The 14,377-nt window shown below is 33.9% G+C and overlaps 1 protein-coding gene across 1 annotated transcript; it reads left to right on the plus strand.

Moving 5' to 3' along the window:
• Positions 1-1,890: 1,890 nt before the first annotated feature.
• LOC128224317 (coadhesin-like) lies at positions 1,891-10,545 on the plus strand. Its single transcript, XM_052934130.1, has 10 exons — positions 1,891-1,912; positions 2,922-2,954; positions 3,455-3,490; positions 4,164-4,199; positions 5,124-5,237; positions 5,524-5,694; positions 6,024-6,194; positions 6,515-7,006; positions 9,170-9,228; positions 10,387-10,545. Exons 1-10 carry the CDS (start codon positions 1,891-1,893, stop codon positions 10,543-10,545), a joined length of 1,293 nt encoding a protein of 430 aa, XP_052790090.1.
• The last annotated feature ends 3,832 nt before the right edge of the window (positions 10,546-14,377 follow it).

The following is a 14,377-nucleotide window of genomic DNA, read 5'->3' on the forward strand; positions in this document are numbered from 1 at the left end:
AAACGTTTAATCATCAACCCCGTTTAATGGCACAGGGTAAATGCCAGACAAAGAACATTAAAACAATAACAAACAAGAAACACGGAAACAACACATTGCATATATACTATATAAAATCATAAGTATGTTTATCAAGGATTGTTACAAACCCCAATTACTTAAATGATTATGGATCCCAACTATATATGCAGACGGAGGAATACAATTCAGATTACCTAATGCAAAACACTCTCGAAAGATACGATGCAGTTATTGTTTGAAACTATGAGCATCACACACAGTATGCCTTAGAAAATAAAAGCTTTCAGGCTGTGTCATCATAGAGTTTCATAATAAAAAGCATCACTGTACTGAAACTAGAAACAAATAAAGAAAACATTATTATAAATAAAAAAAACGACATGCACTAGCTAAATTTGTCTTCCAAATGATTACCTATGTAAACTATTTGAAGAAAAAGACGTCACATACCGGAACATTTCCATCCAGCCAAAGAAGATTTTAAAGATAACTTGAATCTGCAAAATGATCATAAAATCAAAGGAATAAAAGGTGAGTTATGTAAGGACGCTATATTCAACCTAATATATTGTTTAAAAATCATTTGCAAAAACTAGAAAGCAAGTAATCTTCAAAGTATATACACGGTTTGTATAAAATCCAAGCAATTCATTGAGTCTATCTTCCCAACTCACTGCTGGAAACATTTTAATTTTACGAATTTTCTTTAAAACATCACCATAAAACTCGGGATAAGCATTACTATTAGCAATCAGCGAGTTAAGACTACTATTGTACTTTGATATAAAATAATAATGGTCATTTACAAATTTTGAGAAAGTTTTCCTAAATTTATGATATCTGAAATCCTGTTTTAGAAGTTTTTCCGTCATATGTTTACTGCGAGAGCTATATTTTTTGACATCTGTACATATTCCAGCAAATCTGATCAAGTGTGCAATAAAACACTAGATGATGGTGAACTTCTCCATTTTAAGAAGGGTAATTAATTATTTTAAAATTTATATCATCAAACTAACTTGATAAATACATTGAGTAAATATATGCATGTCATTGGCCGAAATAACAAAGAGCTTTTTCATATTTTGTCAATACTGTAACAATGCACTCTGGTAGGGAAGCAACATTAACCTTGAAATGACCTTAGTAATACAAATACAACATCTTTGCTAAATGTGTGATTTATGGCGGCTATCTTAGACACATGTTTTTTATCGACAACATTGGGATCATTAAGTGAAAAAATCTACACAATTTCGACAACGTGTGTTTTATTTCGTCATGATAATCCTCACTAAAATACCTCGACCATAATGTTTTATGATCAACAATAAGTGTTTAGAATTTACGCTTCCATAAAATTAGAGTAAACACCCAAAAAACGCACATTGTGTGATAACATTGCGAGAATACGAAAAAAAACAATATTATTATTCAGTGTTATTGGAATTCAATAGTAATAACAACCAGGATATGTTTTGTAAGATAACATTGCAAAAATGCGAAAACTAAATGTTATTTAATGACATTGGAATTAAAATGGTAATGACAACCATGATATTGTTTTTAATTTAAAACTTTATTGCACGGTGTTACTGGCAGTCACACTGCGGGGTATGTTTTCAATCGTCCTTAAAATGACAATTTACTGACATCAATATCTTTAAGGTTTTGCATTATGCCCTTGAGATAAACAGGTTGCATTTTGACAAACATATTTGGGTGGATAACCGAATAACCGTATGGGGTTCTATCAATTATCTTAAAAATGACGTTTACACAGGTGTATCGCAATGTACTTGTATCAGATTTCTTGTCACCGGACACTATAAGAGAGTATACCATGTGAACGTTACACTAGAAGGAAACATGGCGGCTGGACAATTCACGGGTATGTATTAAAATGTGCTTAACGCGTTAATGGTCATGAATAAAATAAAAGTCTTAAATGCACTTTACTTAAATATTGTTAAGGCTATGTATAGATATACGTATAACTGTATTGCCGTTAAAACATACCGCAATTATTTGCAATTGATTTAAAAAGCAATTGACGCAATTGCTCTTTCAACCTTTACTTGTAGAATCATTTTTATTCGGCTAAATCTCTTTCCTTGAGCTGTGCATGTCATTCTAATCTTATACACTGTTCACATACCTGTATGACCTTTTGCACAAAACGAAGACCAAACGTACCCGTACAAGTAGTGCTTAAGGACCGTCACATCAATTTCTCTCTGTTGTTTATGTAATTCAACTGCTTCTCTCTTAAATTAGTATCTTAATTTGGTTTGTATTGTATTATTGTATATTTGTAATATAATTGCTTGTACCTGTTTTTGTTTGTTTTCTATTATAGTTTATTTGTAATGTAACTTCTTGTCCCTGTATTTTGTAGTGTATTATTGTACATTTGTAATTTAATTCCTTATCACTGCATTTTGGATAACATAATGGTTAATTTGTAATTAAATTGCTTGTCCCTCGGATTTGTTATATATTATTGTATATTTGTAATTCAATTGCTTGTCCCTGTAGTGTGTATTGTATAATTGTAGATTTGTAATTTATTTCCTTGTCCCTGTATTTTGTTTTGTATTTTTGTTTACATGTATTTGTAATGTAACTGCTTGTCCCTGTATTTTGTTTTCTATTATTGTACATTTGTAATGTAATTGCTTGTACCTTTATTTTTTATTGTACAATTGTTTATTTGTAATTTGATTGCTTATCCCTGCATTTTGTATTATATTATTGTACATTTGTAATTTAATTGCTTGTCCCTCGAATGTTTTTTGTAGTATTGTATAATTGTAATTTAATTGCTTGTCCCTGTAGTGTGTGTTGTATTATAACTGTATAAGAATGATTCTAATAACAAATATATTCCTCTTTTCCAGCATGCATTTTACTGCTTGTTGTATCAGTAAAAGGTATGAAAATATTGTTAACTACAGTTTTGTATTCGCAAACAAATATTCTTTCATTAAAAGTAAACCAACTGGGTTTTCAAAAGAGTTATGTTTATCCATTTTGTTATACCATTTATAGGTTTACATTGCACAGTTATGTGACTTTCGTATAAAAATTGACCCCGTATTATGTTGGCAATATAACAAATAGGTTTGCGAGTAGATAACGAATATTTTAAAATTATCTTGGAAAACTAAAACAATTGGTATGCCTTGGAAGGATTCAAGATAGTTTTTTTTTAATATTTTAAGGTAACCAAATAACAAAAGTAGATTTTCTACAATTCCTTTGCTTTCATTTATCCTACGTACTAGCAAACACCAGACAATAACACTTGAATCAAGCCAAATATCAAATGGAGTCATCAGGCCTTAACGTTACACATAGTTACCAAAGACATGATAAAACAAAAACAAAACACTCGTACTCTGGTAATTTAAAGGGTATTCCACTCTTTCAGGCTTTGTGGTTGACGAGGCGATGACAACGCCAAAAGGTTGTTTTAATGTATCTTACCCTACCCGTACAATTGGATACTTTATTCAAACTATAACCAAGTTAAAATTGTGTAAAAAATATTTGTATTCTTTAATTTAAGGTTGGGATAATTTAAAATAAAAGTTGTTTTCTTTCTCTTTTTAAATGTTGGAAACAACATCATTTGCGCATTCAACCTTTAAATACATTGTACATATAGTAAATTATATTGTTAACTAGAGTTTTGCATTCAAAAAATATATTTCTAAAAAATAAACCAACTTATGTTATATCCATTTTGATATACAATTTATAGGTTTCCAATGTACTGTGATGTAAATTTCGAATAAAAAATGACTCCATATTATGTTGACAATAAACAAATATGTTTGTGAGTAGCTAAATAATATTTTAAAATTTTACTGGGAAAGTTTAACAATTGTTATGCCTTGGAAGATTGCAATATAGGTAATTTCAAATTTAAGTAAAATGATAACAGAAATATGTTTTCTTCAATTTATTTGATTTCATGTACGCTACGTATTAGCAAACACCAGACAATAACAATTGAAGCGAGAGAAATATAAATGGTGTCACCATACCTCAACGTTACATATAGTTACCAAAGGCATGATAAAACAAAAAAATATCACTCGTACGTCGTTGATTTAAAGGACATTCTACGGTTTCAGGCTTTGTGGTTGACGAGGTGATGACAACACCAAAAGGTATTTGTTTTAATATATCCTACCTTAACCCATACAATGGGGTATTTTATTCAAACTATAACCAAGTTAAAATGGAGTTAAAGTATTTGTATTCTTTTTAATAACATATCACGTTACTTCACTTTTTGGTATGGTTCTGATATTGTGTAATCAAACTTACTGCACGTACGTCGTCTTTTTTGATAATGTAAAACAGTGTTTTACCTACCGTTAAAAAGCCGTAATCCCATCATTTAATCGATTAAGTTATTTTGATCCGATTGCGGTCTGTTTGTGTGTGTATGTGTGTCCCTCTCGTTCAAGTTCTTTTCGGCAAGTTCAAAGGATTACACATAGGTATGATTTAACATGTAATTACCTGCTTATATGGTAAAAGTCCGAGTGTGTACAACACGCTGTTACAGTTTCCAATGTTAACAATGAGCTAACCACATTATATTTGACGTAAAATATCAATAAAGGATTACAGTTGAGATGAGTGAACTCACGTTCCATAAAAAGTCTATTCCTAAAAACCCGAATCATGCCTTCAGGTGATGAAGAATGAAGTATCTATACCTTGAAAACTTTTAGTGCATTTTTACAATGTTACGCTATGGAGTAATTGGTGTCATAAATGGTAAAAGTGGCATCGTAGATAGACTATACTATCATCTGAAAATAGGTAATTCGACTATCATTTATATTACGGACTGCAATTGGCAACGTTTCCACTAATAGAAGGTTTACCTTAAACGTATAAATACAATAGTTTAAAACAGAGCTTCTGTTTGCAAATATTGTCTTAGCGAGACATGCACATTTTTCCTAGGGCTTGGACAGCTAACACGCCTTTTTAATCTCTTCTGGGTGACCATAGATGTTACATATTCCATTGATGTGTAATAACCCTGCATTACTATCCCGTACTTTATGTTTCCACAGTCAATTGCGTCAACACGGATAATTGCGATTTTCTTAACGTGACATACCACATCTGCAACGACGTTCAGCTTGCCAAGGAGCATTGCAAACTCTTTTGTCGGCTTTGTGATGCAGGTAATCTATGTGCATTTTACTACAATAGATAAGTGACCTAATCTGAGTTAAAACAGAAAACATAACGCACAGCAATTAAAAGTACCGTCAATACAATAATTCTGTGACATTAACTATTAAGATGAATAAGTGGAAACTGTCCTGAAAACATTTTCGAAAGCGCCTCGTTCCGTAGCAGCTATGATATATTTTAAAATGTACCACATCAACACTTTGCACTTCAGTTTAAAAAATCGGATTAATAATTAAACACAATTCGCCTTCATTAACTCTTCCTATTTTTCAGTCGACGGTCATTGGTCAGACTGGGGTCAATGGAGCGGATGTGACGTTTCATGTGGAAAAGGAACTAGGTCACGTGTCAGATCGTGTGACAATCCCGTGCCTACACACGGTGGGGATGACTGTGCAGGTTCCAAAGATGAGCATGACGTTTGCGTATTGGAGAGTTGTCCGGGTATGTATAACTTTGTGTTGACGACAATCGGTTATTGTAGAATGTTTAGAAAGCACAGTGATATTTAACGCAGTGTTCTCGATTCTCGGTCTGAACGCTTTTAAATGGAAATCATTTTTAACCAATACATTTATATTATATATATATTCAGACAACATCACGTAGTATCGTGTCAATGAGCGTAATTATTAAGAACACGCAAAAACGTGTTCTTCATCAATCTTATGAACGTTTAGATGTAAACTCGATATTTAATGGCAAGACAACAATGACTACATTGAAAACATTATTTTTGCTACTATAGCATTTAAATTACTAATTCAATCAAGTACATGGCGGCTGGAGTGGATGGACGGCCTGGGGATCATGTAGCGTCCCCTGCGGAGTCGGCCTTGAAAGACGGGACCGCAGTTGTGACAATCCCTGGCCCTCCAAGGATGGTAACCACTGCAACGGGGACAACATGAACTACAGGGTGTGCGCCGATGCTCTATGTACAGGTTTGTAAATATACAAGTGTTTATGACAATCAGTTCGAGAGTGGGTAACGGTATGTAAGTAAATGGGAACATGTGCGTTTAAATGAAAATTTGCTTGACTTGTCTATGTTGTAAGTAGTGATGGCATCACGGCGAGGTCAGGCAGCCAATGGGCGCGCGTAGATCTTGATAAAAAATAAATAAAGAAACATTGTCTATGTTGATTCCAATGTTGAATACAAGTATGGCCGTTTAGGCAATAGGGTTTTTTGTGCATTTTAGGTAGGGCAACTTTTCTTATAAAATATACTCGTTAAGGGTATCTTATTCTCTACATGTAGATGGATGGGACAACTGGTCCGCTTGGAGCTCCTGCACTGTCACCTGTGGACAGGGACTGAAGAATAGACACAGAGCGTGTAACGCCACAATGGGGACTATGTTAGGCGGAGGATGCATCGGCAACGACCAGGAACAGATAGCGTGTAATATGACATCTTGTGATGTTGTTGTTCTGTTTTATGCTCGCTCTCCTACAGACAGGTCGATTTCTTCTAATGAAAAAATAATGTATGTGACAGTAACGACCAACAAAGGTGGTGGATATAATTCATCAAACGGCGTGTTTTCTGCTCCACACAATGGTTTGTATTTGTTTACATCACATACCTGCGTTTATGGTTCTAATTACGCGTATACAGGAATAGTAAAAGAGGGCACTGTGCTTCAGCAGTCAGCTTCAAGAAGCATAAATTACGAGGAGTGCAACAGTATTCAAGCTGCAGTCGAACTTGGTGTTGGCGAAAGAGTCTGGGTTCAGGGAACTAGTACAAGTACGCTCTATGAAGATAGTTTCCTAATATGCAGTTTTAGTGGGATGTTGATAAATTAAACCGCCAGTCTTTATGGTTAATCTGAATGCTGAGAGCTTTCTAATTAGTACACATAGCTTAATTTCGAACGGTGAGCATTTGGACGCATTTGGAACTATTTGTTTGCAGTAAGTTCGATATATAATACAATTTTGAAGTTGTTTTACCTGTACTTGTAATAATGAGATAAATATAAATGATATCATTCTATTTATATATATATATATAAGTTTTAAGTAATTGATGACGGAATAAGTTGGTATTTCGTTGACTGATTACTTGTTTGGATGTTATGTAACGAATATTCGTTATTAAAACACACTGCTTCTATGTTTCATTTTATACGCCTTTCTATATCATAGTTTATGTATTGTAATATTTGATCATTTTGACATTCTTTACACAATTGGTTTGCTGAATAAAATATTGTTTTTTAAAGTTCTTCTTCATTGTTCAAACGTCATTTAAACATTTAGACCGTTTTAGTTCGTTTGTTAATTAAGCCTTGCATCACAGTAAAGTGTACAAGATACATCGTAGCCATACTCGAAATGCTATCGTTGCAGATATTCGAAAAAAATAAATAATCACACTGTTCTATGAAGATTATTCTAATAAGTTGTTCAATACAATTCACCAAAATATTTATAATGATTTATGTAAATGCAATATTGATGCCAGTAACATAGTAAACGCAAACTACAGTGGTATACGCGGAGTTTTATATGTACTTGGGCAACCATGGAGTAATCCTATATACGACCAGAAGAGTAATTTCCGTCGATGATTCAGTGAAAACCTCCATCCGGCTAAATATGCCATTAAAAACCAATGCTTAACTTTAAAAAAAATACCAATATTTTTTTAGCCATATCGGTGATTGGGCATTGCCCATGTTAATTATCTAGCTTCATAGAACTAGCATACATACATCCTAGTTAAATATCAGATCTCGATATAACACCTTATTCAAAAGAAAAATAAAGCATTCAAAAATGAACACAGGTCAGAAGAGGCATTTTTTGTTGGAAATTGAAGATATATGTGCTATTCTTGTTTAATTACATAGCAAGTTAAAACTTATTTCAATTAACAGAAGTTTTGCTTTAACGATACACAAGTTAACTTACCTTAGTGGTTCTTATACTTAAACAAAACCAAATAAGCCACACTTTGGCAATATATAGGGGACATTATCATTTTTATTCATTTATCATAAACCCTGCTATTTATTCCTTTTGTTCGGTTTAAATTTGATTTAATGTTACCGCTGTCTGTCAAATGTCTAAATATTGAATATCTTGGGCATATGAATATGTAACGTATTTTTGTGTTTTGAAGTAATGGGAGGCTACTCCAGCGAAACAAGTCAGAAGTTACAGAATTCGCTTAATTGAGCAAAATAAGAAGGCAATGTTTTATATATCAGCAGAATATACATATTGTTAATAAGAAAATAATTATTAAATGTCACAGCACACAAAACAACAAAAATAAACGATGCTAATTTTACGTGTATAAATAAATCGTCTTTTCCGGAAGAAGTAAGTCGGTTATTTTAACATCAACGAGTGTTCGCAGGATATTTTGACGATCATTATATAAACGTTTTATGTTAAACGTTTCACGTGTTTATTTGATAAAACGCCTTTTTCTATACATACTATTCAATGTCGTTATACACTTATATATCTAACATATAATTTGAACATATATGGATATGACCACAATAGAAAGAAATTAAACATAATATTAAAACTTGCAACATCCAATATATCAAAGATGACTGCAGTAGTAATATCGATACGTTAATAAAAATCATAATTTGTCAAAGCAAACGATAAAACAATGTAAAAAACTCTAAGTCGGTAAACAATAAAATATAATAGCTGACATTTCTTATCCGAACCTGTTTTAAAACAAGTCATAAACCGTTAAATAGTGAGTTTTGAGGTTTTTCTTGAACACATCTACAGACACAGACTACTAAATATACAACTGCAGGTTATTCCATATTATTGGTCCGATTGTGCATTTTTTTGTTAAATTTTAAGCAACATGTTAAAATGAAAATAAATCTGTTCCACTCAGTGTGAGATTGCTCGTGTAATGTTTCTTTTGTAGGTTTCTCGGTGAAATATATTGCTTATGAAATAGAACAGTTGATGGACACGCATTCAATGGTACAAAAATTATTCGTTCCATTTGTTTGAACTTGAAACATCAATGTGTGTGTTATGATGAATATCTTGCTTAGTGATCTGGATATTTAAGTATTGGTTAAGGTTATAAACTATACCTGACATCGACTTACACTGTATATAATCATTAGTAACCAAAAACATAATATCAATGCATATCCAGATAGATGTTTTACTGATTCACGACATTCAAACATCTTATGTTGATAGTCACTTATTTCATTTGTTACCAGGGCTTTTGCAATGACTTAAACATTTATGATCAGGTAAATGCAGATATTTATATGTAAATATATGTAGAAGCTTTAAAGGGAATGGCGATCGCAAAGGATTTGGATATAATAGTGCCCACTGACATTGATTTTTGGATAAGTTGAATGGAAATAAATTTCGTAACCTCCATTATGTGCAGTGAGGAGAAAAATACAGGGTGTTAGAAAATAAAAAACACGTTACAAAATAGAACGACTCAATCTGATTTAGACCGTATCCTCAATACAGTCCGCAGCAACGAATATCGTTTGGCTGAGTCAAAATGTATGTACAATTATACATATTTAAAGTAGATAACATAACAGAATTATGCAGCAACCACCTTCATATGATCTATTTGACTGTCGTCCTTAATAATTAGATCAGCAAATAGTTCGGATGCGGTGAAATAGATACACCCGACTGTGCGTCGCTTCGTTCAAACTAGTTATAATAAAACATTAAACGATGTATTTAGTAAGGACTTCACAAAGTAAATATAATTGTCAGGTGCTATGTCAAAACACTTTGGTAAGTAAAGATTAACAGTAAGACAAAAACAACACATTCGAATTGCCTGATAACGATATTTCATATTCATTCAAATCACGAACAGAGCAGAAGCATTGGTGTGTAAGTTGATGTCAGTTATAAAGGAGAGAACTATTCTGACCTAACCCTAACACTAACCCTAACGCTATAAAACAGGCATGTTAATCATGGATTGTTAGGTAAAAGTCATATCAGTTTAGCGTCAAGGGTAGATAACTAACAATTTTGATAAAATGTGATACATGCTGTTAATAGTGTGACTGGTTGTGTGAAACTGCGTGCTTAATTAATAGCGACGCAAATATTGTTTCGTTTTCTTCAATTTCTTAATTTCAGTCGACGGACATTGGTCGGACTGGGGTTTATGGAGCGGATGTGATGTCACATGTGGAAATGGATCTCGGTCACGTGTCAGAACATGTGACAATCCCGCAGCTGCGCATAGAGGAGTTGTCTGTGTCGGTTCACACAATGATCAAGATGATTGCGCATTAGAAACCTGTCCAGGTATGTGCCAGAATGGTCATATGTGATGTTTTAATCAATCATTTTGTCAATAACGATTGATTAGTCTTAAGAAAAGTTGTTAGGCTGGGAACTATTGCAATATTACACGTGGAAATGAATGCACATTTTTCAACTTTCAGTCATTTTTGCAAGAACACGGAGAGCAGTACTAATTATCCTAGCGTCGTTGTCAGGGTCCGTGTCACACCGAGGTTTCACCTGTAAGCATATTGTAGTTAATATTTCATCTAATACTTAATGTTTTGCGATGAACATTAAGATAAATGTGTTTGCATTGGATAACTCTGTGTTTGAGTCTGATAGTCCTATGGCCGAGGCGGCTATGCTACTGCCACCGGATGTCCCTGCGCAGCCCGTGTCCTCTGAGTCCGCGGTGCCCGTATCTGCGAAGCCATCATCGGATGCCCCGGGAGTACTTTCGGTCTCACAGGATAATCACGCGCCAGCCATCCTGTCTCCGGATGCTGTCATAGACTATTTGAGGCGAGTCAACAACAAATTAAATACTGTAAACAAACGTTTAGATGCCCTGGATACCCTTGAAAAAAAGGTCAGTAATTTTGAAATCGAGATGAAAAAAAATGTGGACTTATGTGCATGACCAAAATAAAAGGGTGGACTCTAAAGTTATTGCCGTTGAGGACCGTGTAAAAGCGCTGGAATATAACCTAGCAACAACACAAAGTGAGCTTGATCAAGTTCGTAATGATAAGATAAAAACCAGAGACGAACTCATTTATGTAAAATCGCAATCGATGCGTAACAACTTGGTGTTTGGCAACATTCCGGAAGTACGGTCTGAATCTTGGGCCGAGAGTGAAACCAAACTGCGCGATTTCATAGTAAACAAACTGAAAATTGCTAAGAACATTGTTGATGACATACAATTTGAGCGCCTGCACAGAATGGGCGATTTCTACCCGAACAGCAGGTACCCCCGGAAGTTGGAAGCCAAGTTCTTCAGCTTTAAGGACCGCGGGATCGTGCGACGTCAACGCGAAAATCTGCATGACACTGAATATTTCTTGCATGAGCAATTTCCCCCTGAGATTTCCGCTCGTCGTCGTGCGCACATGCCAGCACTGAAGGCGGCCAAACGCCAGGGTAAACGTGCATGGCTTTCCTACGATAGACTTTATATTGACGGCAAGCCAGTTTACACCGACCAGCAGCGTGGTGGGTCAGAGGGCGCCGGCACCGGAAGTAGGACTGGTAACGCTAGAGCTACTGCCACGGAGACGACGGCCCACGAGACGGACGGACGGAGGGCCTCCCCGGCAACGGACGGTGCGACAGGCGGGTCGGCGTAGCGGCATGAAGAGGCTGGGCTATCCATTATTTCATGGAACGTTAATGGTCTAAGCAACAAATTGTGCGACCAAGATTTTGTTGATATGATTTGCAAAAATGATATAATTTTCTTATGTGAAACTTGGGGTAATAAGCAATCAAAATTTGAAATTAATGGGTATAAATGCTACAATTTTTTTCCGTAAATTTCAGAACCGTCGGGCAAAAAGGAATAGTGGGGGTGTTGTTGTCTATATTCGAAATAACATTTATAAAGGGGTAACTGTTGTCAGAAATCATCACGATACAATAATATGGTTAAAATTAAAGAGACAGTATTTTGGCCTAGAAAATGACATTTATTTAGCAGGAGTGTATATTTGGGTTGAAAATTCGCCAGCTTATAATTTAATTAAAGAAGATTTATATGACATAATACATAATGATGTGCATTACCTTCAAAGTTATGTGGTGACTGGAATTCGAGGGTCGGAAATTGGTGTAAAAAGGATTATATCGAATGTGACAGAATTGTTGATAATTTAGACTGTGATGAATACTGTCCGGATTTACCTATTTTTCGTTATTCAAAAGTTCATGTTTGCAACAATTTCGGAATAAAATTGCTTGATCTTTGTAAGTCGACATCATTACGTATTGCAAATGGTCGATTGGGTAATGACTATGGATTAGGGGATTATACTTATTTGTGCACAAATGGTTCGAGTGTTATTGACTATCTTTTGATAGGTGACCAGTATTTTGACATCGCACACAATTTTACTATTTGTCAATTCAATGAATGGTCTGACCATGCACCTATAATGTTTTGTATACCCACACAAATGTATAATCATGTTGTTAATACTGAATATGTTCGAACTAGAATAAAGTGGAATAATGATTTGCACGCCGAATATAGGCGAAATATAACTGCAAAATTACCTGCATTCAACTCTATAATCCATGATAATTTGTTAAACAGTAAAGATGCTATCAATGCATGTTTAAATAAATTTACCGAAGTTATTGTTAATGTAACGGATCCATTATTTTGTAAAAGTAAAGTCTGCTCTGAAAAAAATTATAGTGAACATAATTTTAGTAAAAAGGCAAAGTAATTTGATGACCAGTGTAGAAATGCCAAATATATTTATCTGAAGTCATTAGGGAAATTTAATGCATGTAACAATGATAGCAATAGACAAGATTTGTGTGTTAATAAAATGGCATACAAACGTTTGATTAGAATCAAACGCCGTCGATATGAACTAAATAAAATGAGAAGTATTGAACGTCTTCGGCATCAAAAGCCAAAACACTTTTGGAACCATTTTAGTAAAAAGAAGTCTGTTAATAATGATATTTCTGTTGAACAATTTTATGAATATTTTTCTAATTTGAATGATAATATGCGTAACGCAGATAATGTAAATGCTGGAGATTTGTAATAACCATAACTTTGATGACGATGATTGTTGTTTTGAAGAATTAGATTTTCCAATCACTGTACGGGAAATTGAAACTATCGTAACACAATTAAAGAAATATAAAGCCTTTGCAAGTGACAAGCTGATTAATGAATATTTTATTGCATCGTGTGATGTGATATTTTGGCTTCCCATTTAGTTGATATTTTTAACGTTATTTTGAATACCGGCTATTTTCCCAATCAATGGATGGAAGGTATAATTATACCACTTTTTTAAGAAAAATGACCCCAGTGATGTGAATTATTATCGGTGTATTACTCTTGTAAGTTGCTTTTCAAAGATTTTTACTGGTATTATAAATAAACGAGTCTCAGATTGGGCCGAAAATAATGATGTTATAAGTGACGCACAATTTGGTTTTAGGAAGGGACGGTCCACTGTGGACGCAAGTTTTGTACTCAATGCTGTTGTTAATAAGTGTCTAAACGACAATAAAAGATTAGCATGTGCATTTATAGATTTTAAAAAGGCCTTTGATAGTATTTATAGAAATGGTCTATGGCTAAAATTATACACGTTAGAAATTGGTGGAAAAGTATTACGTATTGTTAAAAATATGTATGCAAAGGTCAAAGTGCGTGTTAGATGTTGTTCTTCATATTCGGATTTTTTCGAATGCTCTGTTGGTTTAAAACAAGGCGAAGTTATGTCCCCTTTGCTGTTTTCTTTGTTTCTAGAAGATTTAGAGATATTTTTGCAAGATGATATCAATAGTGGTATTACAGAAGATGATAAATTATTTATATTAATGCTATTTGCTGATGATATGGTTATACTTGGCAAAAATGTTGAAGAATTACAAAAAAGTCTTAATCTTTTATATGAATACTGCGAAACATGGGGACTAGAAGTTAACCCTGATAAAAGTAAAGTCATTGTGTTTAGAAAAAGAGGCAATGTTAAAGTTACTGAGAACTGGCTATATGGAGATAAACCTTTAGAAGTTGTAGATAATTTTAATTACTTAGGCACTGTATTCAACTACACCGGAAGTTTCGTTCTAAATCAAAGCACTT

The sequence above is a fragment of the Mya arenaria genome, chromosome 17 (assembly GCF_026914265.1).
Source record: "Mya arenaria isolate MELC-2E11 chromosome 17, ASM2691426v1".
NCBI classification, from domain to species: domain Eukaryota; kingdom Metazoa; phylum Mollusca; class Bivalvia; order Myida; family Myidae; genus Mya; species Mya arenaria.

Coding starts and splice junctions, on each gene's coding strand:
- LOC128224317 (XM_052934130.1), top strand. CDS start 1,891: ATGGCGGCTGGACAATTCACGG. Junction 1,913..2,921: donor GGCGGCTGGACAATTCACGG/GTATGTATTAAA, acceptor CCTCTTTTCCAG/CATGCATTTTACTGCTTGTT. Junction 2,955..3,454: donor GCTTGTTGTATCAGTAAAAG/GTATGAAAATAT, acceptor CCACTCTTTCAG/GCTTTGTGGTTGACGAGGCG.